Consider the following 14,298-nt stretch of genomic DNA (forward strand, 5'->3'; position numbering starts at 1 on the left):
GTGAGCCTGTCCACGCGTTTGTCTGTCTGTACCCTGCCCCCAAACGATAAGAGCTGAGACCCCCAAATTCGGGAGACAGCTTCCCCTTATGACTTAAAGCAAGGTCAGGGTTTGGCTGTGCCAGGATAGTGGGAGGTGCCCGGAAAGGGATGCTTCTCATCAAACAGAAATGAAGGGCTCCGCTACATAACGACCACATGGGGGCAGTAGGGGCATGAGATGGAAAGCAGGGACAATTATACTGCATAATGACCATGGAGGCAGCAATGAGCAGGAGATGAGGAACTGGCAGCCACATACCCATTGGGGCAGCAGGAGCAGGTGTGGAGAAAGGGACAGCTATCCACCATACATTGCAGAGAGTTTGTCCGTTTCCCTCCAGGGGACATGCAGCCCTCCCCCAGCTGTGCCTGCTGGAGCTGCAGTAGTCAAGGAGAGGTGCTGCTCACCTGGCCCCAAGATTCTTCAGTGAGTGAGGGCTAGGGTAGTCCTATCTCCCCAGGACAGCCAGTATAGAGAACCCCTCATCCCTAGCCCCACCCCAGAGCAATGGTTTAAATGGGGAAAAACAAAACAATAATTGAATTAAGGATCTGGGCAATGCTGGATAAATCTGTTAGTTAAAATATAAAATTAAATTATAGTTATTTAATCCTCTCACATTAACAAAAGCCAGAAGATTCGGAATTAGAGATTTAATTGTGTCTCTCACTGGATCATGGTGCCGTGGTGTTGCAGGGATCTTTAAGCATGTGTGGGTTTAATTTAACATGAAAATGTAATACTCTGGCACAATAAGGGCAAGTTAATGATGATGTTCAATGACAAAATCTTTATTTCTGCACTTAAATACTTGACTTGACTTTTTTGCTTGTTTTTCTTTTACATTTATAGAGATCTTTAAAATTTTAGATAAAAAAAAAATACAAAGGGCCCAGTTCTCCACCCCATTTTCATTCTGGTATGATATCATTTCTATCAGTGAAATAATAAGGCTATAGAATAGATGAACCACTGCACAATTTGGTCCAAAGAAAGAATGCTGTAAATGAATGTCTACATTATTGATCATAACGGCTCTTTCAGTATTAATACAGCCTATCATACCAATGTTATTTTGAATACATAGTTTAAAAAGAAACATTATCAAAACTGTTACACGAAATATCTTCTTGTACTTTTTTACATTGGGAAAAAAAGCTCGACTTCACCAAGACTATTGAATTTTGCTTTACTAGTGAGCAAAGTTATATCACTCTGTTACAATCTCCAACATGTGAGGTTTATAATGGAAACATTAATATAACCTTAATTATAGGTGCACCTATATAATCAGGTATACCTGAAGAGACAAAAAAGGTTTTCCACCTGAATGAATGAATGTATCGTCAGATGTAAATAACTCTATATACAAAAGTCAAATAGCTCCACCTGAAAATATATTGAATCATATGACTTTTCTGTTAACTTGTCCTCTTTCTAAGAAACATATTTTCCTATGTGATCTGCTGATATTATAATATTCACTACACTCCTCAATCTTGTGCTAAATTCTCTGGTGTTGCAACCTTTTCTTTGACATGACCACCTCAGTTCTCCTCATACATTTCACTGAACAATTACCTATACTGAGGAGCCTAAACCTCTGTAGACTATTGTATTGTTACAATGCTCCAGATCCAGTTGAAATCTAAGGCTGACAGCGCAACAGAGTTGAGTGCGACATTGTGTACTTGGTCTCAGCTAAGAAGCCAACCTTGTTTCACAATTCGGACTAGGACTCCACAGAATTCATCCCCTTATTCTTCCACCACTTGGACAAAACAATATGGTGACTTTTACTCAATGAGAGTAAAAGATGGGACACACAATGATTGCACCAACTTTGATAAACACAGTTACAGCTGGACACGTGGAATACTGATAAAGACACCACAAAGATCCAGTTAATCCCCACTGCAACACTGGGAGAGTCAGTGGAGGCACATGGTGGATGAATTTCTCATCCTTTGCCTGACCTGATGAATTAGTTATTTTCTGTCATTGTCCCAATGGAGGGGCATGATTTTTTTTTCCTGAAGCCCTACCAACCAGCCGGTCCCTTCACTGCAATATGCCAGGCCATTTTACTCCAAATTATGGACTACATTCAACTCTGGTAGATGTGGGAGCATCTACCCTAACCATCATGGAGTTGGGTCCATTTACAGCCATGCCGTGTTTGCAGCCTCCCTTTGGAGTGTGTGTGAAGTCCAGAGATATTTCACCTCCACGTGAAGAAAAAAAAATCCAAAAGGCTGCCACAGGAACAAGTTAATTTGAGGCACCATAATGGGATGAATATCATGGAGCAGGATGGAGAGAAGGAAGAACAAAGAGGGACCACGCTCGGTTCACCTTCATCATGGCCTAACAACATTTCTGCCCTCTGCGCGGTAGCACCGGGGAGTGCCCTAGAATCAGTCCACTCTGTGCTGAACAAAGGGTGTTCGTAGTATTCCTCGTCTGAATTGCAGGGGTCCTCAACAGGCAGGGATACTGAAATGGAGGGGGCTAGGTGCTTACGCCTGTCCCTGCTGGCAGGTGATCCACAGCATGGACCGCTGGGTAGAGGTCCTACCTGTTCCTCAGCCCCTTCGTCTACAAACAGACACGCACAAAGGAAGAAACTGCAGGGAGAACTGGACAGACAAAGGTAAGACAAGACAAGGCACACACCTGCACAATCATGTCAAGCTGCTAGCTCAGTGGTGTTCAACCTTTTTTCATTGTGGACCCTTAAATTTGTTTTTGAATGGGGGTTCAAAATCGTAGATATCATCTGAGGGCCCGTTGTGATCCACGGACCATAGGCTGAAAACCACTGTACTATGTCAGACCATGAAGCAGAAGACACCAGCCATGCTGAGCAATAGAAGACGTGAGGTTTACATTCTTTTAAACCAGGCGTGTGCAACGTGGGGAGTGAGTCCCCTCAGAGGGGAGCATGAGGAGGGGCACAGCTGGATGGGCTGCTGGGTCTCAGGCTTATCCATCTCATTAACAATGCTGAATTACATTCCTGTTTTTAGGTACATGTATTCGCATTTACATGCTGACTAATAAAGTTCTCACATTCCACAGACTTCTTCTCTTACATGTGCTGACGGTTTGTTTTTTTTTTTTTGGTATGAACATAACCAACATTTCCATCAGTTTGGATTACATTAGATGGGCTGGGGGGCAGGGATGAAAAGTGGAGGTCCGATGGAAAAAGTTTGCTTACCCCTGTTTTAAGGAATATTTTATTTATTTATTTCCTGTCTCTCTTAGGCCTCATCACAGCAGTACCCAAGCCTCAAACATATCCGTGAATTCAAAATTCACTCATAGCTATACTAGGGCTATACAGTGCACTCAATTCAAAAAGAATTGGGAATAAGGGAGTTTCGAAGTCAGGGGTTGCTTTCGAAGTGCCGGCATCTACACAGCACTTTCACTTTCAAAATGATTCCACTTCAAATGCTCCCCGCCTCATCTGCAATTTTAATCCCAAAAATTTACACATCCCCTCTGAAAGGGAAGTGGTGTATAGACACGGCCTCTGTTATAGTCATGTGCCAGTTCACTTTCAGCATTATTTCCAGAGCTGAAAAAGTGGGTCTGCCCCACAAAAGCTCATCTCCTAATAAAGTTTTGTTAGTCTTTAAACTGCTACAAGACTGCTTTTTTATTTTATATTTCGCAGCCATCTATATCAATTTTCCCAGCACAATATAAAAATCCTGAACGTGGGCAGCTGAAGAATCTCTTTTCTACAAACATTTTAGGCACTAAAAACGCGTTCAAACACAGGATTTATTTTCCAGGGCGCCTTGAGCCCCCAACCTCTGTTATTTTTTAACGAGGAACTTTTTGCTTTCTGCAGTAAAGTGGTAGCACCTGACTTGTGGTATAGTAAGAGTTATTCCTTCCTGATGCAGGAAGAACACCGCATGTAGAACTATAAAGGGGAGTGTAAACTATTAATTGGGCACAATACCAATCTGCAGTATTTTGCTTCAGAAAGGAAGATTATCCAGGATTAAGATTCTGAGATGCACTGTATTATATAATAACTGCTCACAATAGAATGCCTGGTTATTTGCACCCTGCAAAGTCTCTCTTAGGACTGTGTCTATCTGTCTGTCTGTATCCCACAGTGTGTGCTTTAAATGGACCATTTTAACACACATTCTTTTATGAGGGCAAACAGGAACCAGATTCAACAGTGGGGGAAACTACTAAGCATATTCTAATGCTTACTCTTTTAAATTTATTTTCTACTAATAAACTACTCTGGGTATGCGGAATGCTGCTGGACCCCACAAGCCTCTGTGCCCTAATCTACTAGCAGGTTACATTCAGGCAGGCACTCTGCTGTCTGCTGAGTTACATCAACTGTGAATGCAGAGCAAGATACCTGTCTGACTTTGAAGGCTGCTCTTTTTAAAGTGCCCACTTTAAGAAAAAATGTAAGTGACCTTCTGGAAAAGAAACTTCCTAAAGTCACTTCATATGATCAAAACATCCGCTGTGCTGGTGGGCAGAGCTACCTGTTTGCAAAAGAAGTGATGCTGGCTCTGTGCCCCGGTAACTTCAAAAGATGATATATAGGTAGGGCAATAAGTAAGGCTACATCTACACTTACTGGAAATGTCGACAGATGCTATGCAATTTTAGGTACGCCAATTGTGCACCTAAAATCGATTTTGCAGCCATCGATATTCATCCCTGTCCCCACTGCAGAATGAAACAGGAGTGCTCCTCTTGCCGACATTCCTTAATCCTAGTGGCTTGCAAGGAGTTCCAAGGTTGACATTGATCCCAGAATGCACTGCTTTGTGCATGTGCGAAAGAGCGCCCCAGAAGATCGAACCTAAGCCTTGGATCTTCCACAACAAGTGTAGACCTGGTCTAAGAGGCGCTCAAGTCCCAGCTGCCAGTATCAGAGGAACTAATGATGAGTCTAGGTTTTTGTAGGGTTTGGTAGTATTCAAATGAACTAACAAAGAAATATGTTTGAGGCCTTTACAAAGGCTTATTTGCATGATGGAAAACATTGCTACCCATGAACACTAATCAAGGAATTGTGATGGGTATATTGATTTAACTGCTAACCCAGTAAATTCATTCTGTAATTTCCAGCTCCTTTTATTATACTGACTAAAGTCTGAATTCAAGAAAGTATCATTATTCAGGAAGGTAATTAAGCACATGCTTAAGTTTGAACTGAATTCCAGTTAAAGTTAAGCTTGTGCTTAATTGCTTTTGTTACCTTAGTTGGGAGGGATTTAAGTGAATGTGTAAGTGCTTTCAATGAATCAGGGCTTGACTGAATATAACAGAAAACTCATGGGTTGTTACGCAGGTGAACCAGAATTTCCCTGCTGTAACAACTGACGATAAGTGTGTTAGTTACATGATTTTAGATTACAGATTGGGATGCTAGGTACCCAATTCTGATTGAATTTGAATGAAAAATGATGGCTTAATTCCCATATACTCCTTTGACAATAACAGGCATAAGTCTTTATGGCAGAAGTTCTCAAACAATGATCCATGTATCCCAGATGGTGCACAGAACACCTCCTGCCCAAGAAAGCTGTCTGCTCACATGGTAGTGGCTGCACCTCCCTGTACTAGGGCCACCATATCTCCCTGTCCCAAACACGGGACAGGGAGATATAGGTGGGGAGGGGTGGCTCCTCCCGACTCTACCAAGCCCCAGGAAGCTGGGAAGGAGGCGACAGCTGCTGGCCCTCCCTGAGCCCCAGGGAAGCAGCAGCTGCCGTCCCTACCCCAAGAAGCCCTGGGGAAGTGGCATGGATGCAGCAGCCGCCCAGGCTCCCATCCACTTCCCTGAGCCTCAGGGAAGCAGCAAGGAGGCCCTAACCTGCTGGCTCCCTCTGTTGCAGAGAGCACGTACTGAGGCACAGGAAGTGCCCTCCAGCTAGCAGCTACGCCTGCACAGCTGCTGGTGGAAAAGGTGGTGGGGGAGGGCCCAGATACAGGACGATGAGTCCCTTTTAAAAAATAAGTAGGGACGCCTTTTTGGCATCACAAATATGGGACCGTCCCACCAAATAATGGACGGACGGTCACCTTGCCCTGTAATTTATAGGAAAGATGTTCGAAAAGGCACCAGAAATAGATGAGTTTGTCTAAAATCTCAGGTGGAATCTCCATCCCTACAGGTTTATTGTCCCAGCTTGACAAAGTCCTGCCTGGGATGATTTTGTCAGGGTTGGTCCTGCTTTAGGCAGGCTTCTGGATTCCATAACTTCCTGAGGTCCCTTCGAGCCCTATGATTGATTCTATGACTTCACTATCACTGACGTCAATGGTGAAATTCCCCCGGGAGCAGCAAGGTCAGTGCTGAGCTCTGCTGAAAAGCCCCTTGCCAAACTGTTTCCTAATACTAGTTTTTTGTGTAAGCAATCATTGTAGCTACCATGTAGGCATGTTACACAATCACATATGGGAAGACCAGTGGCCCATATGACCCCAGAGTAGGGTGGGAGGGAATGGTCCAAGTGTCCGTCTGTTAAGAATGAAGACATCAAAGAGCACCAACTTTATAGGTTGCTAATTGGTGAAAGCTAAGAAAACATTGGCCCTGCTTAGTGTCCATCTAAAATATTAATGGAAGGAGGCAACAAAATAACAATCCAGTCTTACATATATTATTTCATTGCTCCCATTTTATTAAGGTCTGTAAGACTTATATTACTGGGTTTTTGTTTTAATTTTTAGATCTGTATTGTTTATTCATAACACTTTAAAAAGCATATTTTTAAAAATCATCACAAGAATTTCTTAAGAATGAAAATATTTTACAACTACTATGATTTATTTGCCTCTTTTATTATTCGTATAACAAAAATGTAACTTTTATTATTTTGGTCTCGTCTATACTGTTCTTTTTTGCCTTAATGCTCAGGCAAAAAAATAATGTCTTAAAACCTATGATAAAATTGTTTTATACAAGGGCTAATTGACTTTCAGCTTCTGGGTATGTTTTGAAAATACTGTTTAAAAATTCTTTTTTAACTAGAAATAATCTCAGTTTATGACACTTGGTTCCTTTCCATTTGTAAAATATACTTACTTGGTATAAGAAAAAAGCTTATCCCAAAATACATACTTTAAAATGTAGGCTAGTCTATCAAAGGCACCTAGATTCATTTTTTCACACAGGGTAATGGACTTAAGGACTAATCTTAAAGAGCTCTGAGTACAGAAACTGCCATGTTGGCAATAAAAAGCAGCAGCTGCACTACTTGTCCAGATCCATTTACTGGACAGTGCTTGAGAAAATTTCAACTCCTGGAAAAAAAATAATCACACTACAATATTTGCCAACCCCAAAATAATTCCAATAAGAGCAAAGGATTTATCTTACCTCCCGCAGCACTGCAAAGAGACCTGCTCATCTGCATGTTTGTCTGTGGCTGAAGGAAAGAATCAAACCTGTGTTCACTGCCTCTTTTCTCTCCTGAAATATTTGACCCAGAAATCACTCTCTCTTTCTCTTTTCTCTTTCCTTTTCTAATTTGTGTTTGCTGCATGGCTGACCACATCTACCTTTGTCATGTCTACAGCACAGTGATTTCCACTCTGATATGACTGAAGGAAATCTCCTTCGGTTTCAAGGCAATGCAACACACTTGCAAAACAATACAAAAGGAAAATAAAAACAACAACAACAAAAAGGAAAACTAAGCGGTATGTACAGAACCACCGGATGGGTTTACTTTTTTGGTTCAACAACTATAGAACTGAATTCATTTTGTAAACACCACTGCATTACACAGACCGGGCAGCCAGATCGACAGACAGAAAGACAGACAGAAAAAGGTGCCCACGGACAGCCAAGTAGCATGAGAGGCTGTGGGTTCATTGTATGCACTGGGTCAAATCTTGCAGTCTTGACTCACACAAAGTTCCCACTAAGGTGAATGGGTGCTTTGCCTGACTAATTATCGCAGGATTTGGTTTATTAGCAAATAGGCAATATAAGTTCAATATAGCTTTCAGCTGTAAGGACTTGATCAACAGAACAGGTGAATAAGGGATTTGCTGAATCAAGGCCTATTTCACCAAAACAAGCACAAAACAATATTAAGTAGAGCTGGCTGAAACTTTTCAAATGTCAGTGAAAAACCCAACAAAAGCTGTGGTGACAATTTTTGCAAGCATTTCCTTTGTTTTTACAATTAGCTCTCATACGAACCACTCCCCTCCTCCACCCCGCAAGAGCCAAACATAAAAGAGGCGCTTACAGCATTTTGGAACTAGTTATCAGCGGTTGAGGAACTACAGTACAAGGTCCTGGTCAATGTTTGCCTTATAAACCTGCACTTTCAGGGGGTTCTGGAGGAGTCCAGTGAAGTTGGCTCTCAAACAGAAAGTAAAATAGCTTGTCAAGAAACATTTTTTAAAAACTGACCTTTTATGTAAACAATATGAATGTTGTAAAAAACCTGTCATATGTAGCAAGTACATAATACATTACACATTCCCCAACCGCTTTACAATCATTGAGTCAACAGACCTCACAACACCCCTGTGAGGTAGGCAACCAAGCAAGCATTCTTATCTCATTTTTTACATATTAGGAAAGAGAAACACAAGGAAGTTAAAGTGACTTTCTGAATCATATGAAGAAATGGGAATGGCTGGTTCTTGTAGGTCAGAGGTCTCCTGTTGCATCACTTCCTGGCATTGATACAACCCACAAAATGATTTCCATTGAAAACACATTTGAGGAGTGATTAATCCATAACATTGTCATTTTTGTTGCTGTATGAAACTCTCAAAGGAGTAACCAATCATTTGGTTAATGAAAATGGTGCAAAGTCATTTCTGAACCCACTGCAAAATCTGGATCTTAAAATTGGTCTGTAGCAGACCAATAACCCCTTCATTATGGCATGAAAAATCAAAAAGCACACCCCTGAACAGTAGGATAATCAAATCAATCAACACAACAAAGAGCAACAAAAAATAATCAAAATCCCCTTAGCAGTCCTAAAAATCCTTGTCAGCATTTAATAATAGTAGTTTCCTTTTTTGTTGTGATGGCTTTTATTTGCTTACCCTTACCTTTGGGGGGGTGTGCTGAGCCATGAATGTGAATGTTACGATAATAAGGACCAAGAGATCAAAGTTTACGTACTGGTCACAGCACATGCCCTGTAAGTGTTTTCAGTACAAAGTACCCAAGGGTCTTAAGTTTGTCGATGCATTGGCCCAAAATGCATGGAGATCAAGTATAAACAAAAGTGCCTATTCACAGAATGCCACGCTAAATTGAGAGCTAGCACATATTAGGACCTCACATATAAAAATACACATTCCCAACATAAGTGCAGATTATAAGTTAAACCATACATGGTATGAACTTGACAGTAACAATTAATTTCTATGACGCATTAATTTTCAAGATATTTTTTAAAACATAAAACAAAAAGGAAGCTGATATATATGAAAATCATATTAATAATATAGTGATAATGTCCAATGTTTGATTTAGCTCTAAAAGACAAGAGAATTCATAGGATTCAATTCTTCTCTCAGACCCATATGATAGCACTCAGAAGTAATATTCTACTCTTTCTCTGCTGACATTAATGGGAGAATCAGACACTTAGGCCCTGATTTAGCAGGCTGCCTCTCTTCAGCAAAACATATAACCAAGTCCAAATTGTTAGCCAGGTAATTTCAGTGGGGTTTCAGCACATGCTGAAAGTTAAGCACCTGAGTGCCTGTTTTCTGAATTGTGGCTTTTGGGTTGCCGAAGCTGAATACTACTGTGTGGATCAGAGAGTATAATTTGTTTTAAGACTCGAATTTAATTTTGGCACCTTTGTATAGAATCCCCATATACACCAAGGCATAGAAATCTGACTTACAGCTGGAAAGCAGAAAGAATAATGGGACTCTGAATCTCCTTGCTTGCATGGACTTGGATTGTGAAACATTTAAGCTGTTAATGTTAACACATCTTAAAAGACTAAAGTAATCAATATTGAGCACACTTGGAAAGTCTCACTGTTTAGACATTTTGGCTTTTAATATCTATTAAGTTATTTTTCATATGTTTGTGTGTATCTATTTTTGCTTACTTCCAGTTATCTCCGTGTATATGTATATATTTCATTTGTGTGTTACACTCAGTTTGAAAGGGCACTACGGGGCTGGAGAATGCTTACTTTTTAAGCTGAAGCTGGCAGGAAGTATTTTCATTAACTATTTTCCCCCACCCACTCCTGAGAGGTTGTTCCCTTCCTTAATAGATATACTCTGAAACGTCCAACTCTTACCTTCCTCCAGGGTTCCCGTCTGTTCTGAGGCTGGTGATGGAGGTGGGGAAGGAGGGAGATTAGCGGATTCTTCAACTGTTAGAGATTGCACAATGGAAATCAGAAAATGAGATACAAGTTGCACTTCGGGCCTGTTTGGTGAATACTTGAATGTAGATTGTGCCTAATGGATTTTCAGATATAATCTCCTTTTCAGTGTGTTATTTTAAGCCTATAATCAAAGGAAAACCTTTACTTTCAGATGGTATCCATTATGTTCAAGAGTTTAGTACCGGGTACAACAAAATGAAATAAAATAAAATAACTATCCAGCCTTTGTGCTTATGTCCCATCTGTTAGCCAGATCAGTACAGTTGTTCATACGTGCCTTTGAGAAAGCTTCATCCACAAATGTACGATGGTAACATATTTAAATAAGTGAATTTTTAGAGATTCAATTTGATAATCTGGAGAAGAGAGAAATAGTCACCCAGTCCCATGCTTAGTTTACTTTTCGAGAGTAGGGACAAACAGCACTTTGCTGGGTTCTCACATGATCAGAACTTGGATAATTTTTGTTTCTGCCTGGTTCAGGACTAGTTACATAATATTCACAAATGTTCCTTGTCAAAATATGAAAGGCACCAGCTGGAAGCATCCCCAAGGAAGGAAAACAAATAAATGGGGAACTTCTGTCAGCTATTGAATCATGGTATGCCATCAGAGGGAGTCACTACACAGAGGCCTAATAGTGTTCTTTGATTTTAGATTAGTTTCCAATTAAGGGTCTTATCCTGCTGTCAGAGGAAGTTTTGTCAATGGCTTCAGTGGCAACAAGGGTAAGCAAGGTTATCTCTAAAGTACGCCCTGAATCTGTGTCGGACTTCACAGAAATCATTTTTTGTATTTCTTCAGAGTTGACCCTGGGGTCTATTAGATTTTCAGAATGTTTTCCCCACAGTATTTATTGGGCTGAAAACAATTCCAGCAAGCAATTAGGTCTCACTTTGACCTGAACGAGAGGATGGATGGCACCCTCAGCAAGTCTGTGGATGACAGGGAGCTACAGGGAGAGGTAGATATGCAGGAGGGTAGGGATAAGGTCCAGAGTGACCTAGACAGATTGGAGGATTGGGTCAAAAGAAATCTGATGACACTTGACAAGGACAACAATTCTAAGCACTGCTACAAGTCGGGGACTGACTGGCTAAGCAGCAGTTCTGAAGAGGAGGACCTGGGCTTTACAGTGGATGAGAAGCTGGACACGAGTCACTAATGTGCCTTTGAAGCCAAGATGGCTAATGGCATATTGGGGTGTATTGTAGGAGCACTGTCAACAGATCTAGGGAAATGGTTTTTCCCCTTTACTCAATACTGGTGCGGCCACATCTGGAATACTGCATTCAATTCTGCCCCCTCCTCCGCATTACAAAAAGGACATGATCACACTGGAGAGAATCCATCAGAGGGCAACAAAAATATTAGGGGGCTGGAGCACATGATTTATGAGGAGAGGCTGAGGGATTTGGGCTTATTTAGTCTACAGAAGAGAAGCGTGTGTGGAGGGGGGTAGAATTTGATAGCATCATTCAACTACCTGAAGGAGGGTTATAAAGAGGATGGAGAGAGGCTGTTCTCAGTTGCGACAGAAGGCAGAATGAAGAGCAATGGTCTCAGGCTGCTTGGGCGGGGAGGTGGGAGTCTATGCTGGAAATTAGGAAAAACTATTTCACCAGGAAGGTGGTGAAGCACTGGAATAGGTTACCGAGAGAGGTGGTGAATCTCCTTCCCTTGAGGTTTTTAAGTCATGGACTGACAAAGCCCTGGCTGGACTGACTTAGTTGGGATTGGTCCTGCTTTGAGCAGGGGGTTGGCACTTGATGACCTCCTGAGGTCTCCTCCAACCATGTGATTTTATTATTCTAATTTATGATTTAGAGCTTGATCCCCTGACCAATGAAACAAAGAGAGAGACTTTCATTCACTTCCATGGGTTTTGGACCAGATCTAGGGCATCAAATACTTCCTCTTGAGATTGGCTTGCTTGATTGCAATACAGCTCATACAACCACAGTTAAATAACCAACAGATGCACTTTCATACTGACAGGCACTGTAACAGAAATCACCGAATGCCCATAAGGTATTTCTCACAGTAGGCTGAGGAATGTCTCAACACATGAGATACATGCTTAGCTCTGCTCTCACTTAGTCCCAGCTCAGCAAGGTGTTGAACGCATACTTAAATCTGGAGATCCCACTGGGACTTAAGCACACGCTTAAAAGTCAAGCACGGGCTCAGTGCTTTTGCTGAATGAGGGACTTTCAGGCAAAACTACACTTCAGTTAGCAAGCCATTACCATAATAAACACAATAACAACAATGGCTGAAGTTGCTCAGAGAATGTAATACAGACCTGGTGGGAGACAGACAGTGAGGAGAGGCAGTCAGAGGCACATGATAAATGGAGAAAATGTGACATTTTATTTATTGCTTGGTGATTGAATTCATCCCAGGGTCCCACAATTAATCGATTAATATCAGCACCACCCGTGTGATCTATATGCATTATATATCGTGACCTGATATTAACAGTTCTTTTTATATAAAACAGCACATAGAGGGATGCTGTACCCACTCTTGCAAACGCCCTGTTTTACCTAAAGGTAATGGTCCAGGCTGATCTTTCTGCTGGGCTTCTTTTTCCTGTTCACCTTTCAGAACTGCTACAGCTTCAGCTGTTACTACTTGGACGATCCTTGCAGATACTTCCTCTGTGAAGGAGCAAAATTAACAGAACAAAAAAGATGCACTAATGAGAAAGAGATTTAAAAAACCAAAGTGCAGTCTGGGTAAAACATTCAAAGTCAAGCTCATTCTCATTTTTAAAAATGAATTTTCTCTCAGATATTTAGAGAAATCGTTAAAAATGAAATCAAGGGAACAGATTTGCACAAGATCTCAAGCCTCAGCCCCATTCCCTCAGAGGTGTTAAAAATCTGTTCCTGAATCTAGAAATGTAAGTTATTCTAAGCCTTACTCTGTGGAATGAGAGCAGCATATAACATTACTATTAATCATGGCTTCTCATTGCCAGTGTGGGAGATGGAATTGCAAAATGTTAAAGTGATAATTTATTAACTGGCCAGGAAGATTTTTCAAGTGCGCTTTTGAGACCGGGGTATTTTCTGAACATGGCCAGGACGACAAGCTCAGAGACGGATGTTCTAGCATCTAATATACTGACTTATGTGCACTTTTGCAACTGCTTTTGATTGTATTTTTCTTTCCGTATGCTTCAAAGTCGCTGAACCTAAAGACATTGAAGGGTGTGGTGAACGTGGCACGAAAGAAAGAAGAGCTAATGTTATTTCGACAACACGAAAACATACAATTGATCCACCTTACCTTTCTCGGGGCTGCACCACACAGGCTATGCTACACTTCCAACACAAATCTGAGGCCATGCACATGCATTCCATTTGACACACCTCTCTGGCGTGATGGAAGTTCATAGCAACGTGGCTGAGGGGCAGACGTTGCCTCCTACCCATTCGGTTGCATGACAGAAGCTCAGCCAAAAACAAGGACCTGTGCAGGATTTCACTGCCCGGGAGGAGCAGAGCTGATGCGGCATCGCTGGGTGAAATGCCGCTATGGAGACTGTTGTCAGATGCTACCAGCGTGGTGCTCTGCTCTCTCCAATGTATCACTCGGCTGCGTGCGTGTGTTCCCTCTGTGTGCTGCCCCAGCTCTGCAGATAGCTGACACAGCAGACCCGAGGAGAACCCCAAATGACCACAGAGTCTAGTAAGGTGCGAAGGCACGTCGGCCAGGTTTATTGCCGTATTGGACACAGTAGTAGTTCCCTGTAGACTTCTCAGTCTAAGTCAGGGCATACTATAAATATGCACCCATGGTCAATGGACTCGGCTCAGTCAGTGGCAGGACTTTCCACTGCCCCCTCGGCCGG

The 14,298-nt window shown here is 41.7% G+C and overlaps 1 protein-coding gene across 7 annotated transcripts in view; it reads right to left on the minus strand.

Annotated features, from left to right (window-relative positions):
* The window catches only part of MAP2 (microtubule associated protein 2), a 278,566-nt gene that overhangs the window by 62,811 nt on the left and 201,457 nt on the right, over nucleotides 1-14,298 (minus strand). For all 7 annotated transcript variants that reach the window (XM_075001215.1, XM_075001213.1, XM_075001206.1 and 4 more), the window contains 2 exons: nucleotides 12,986-13,099; nucleotides 10,347-10,421 (listed from right to left, as the gene is read on the minus strand). In XM_075001215.1, the coding sequence (XP_074857316.1) occupies nucleotides 10,347-10,421; nucleotides 12,986-13,099 (189 nt within the window). The remainder of the gene's footprint in view (nucleotides 1-10,346; nucleotides 10,422-12,985; nucleotides 13,100-14,298) is intronic.

This window comes from Carettochelys insculpta, chromosome 8, assembly GCF_033958435.1.
Source record: "Carettochelys insculpta isolate YL-2023 chromosome 8, ASM3395843v1, whole genome shotgun sequence".
Classification (NCBI taxonomy): Eukaryota; Metazoa; Chordata; order Testudines; family Carettochelyidae; genus Carettochelys; species Carettochelys insculpta.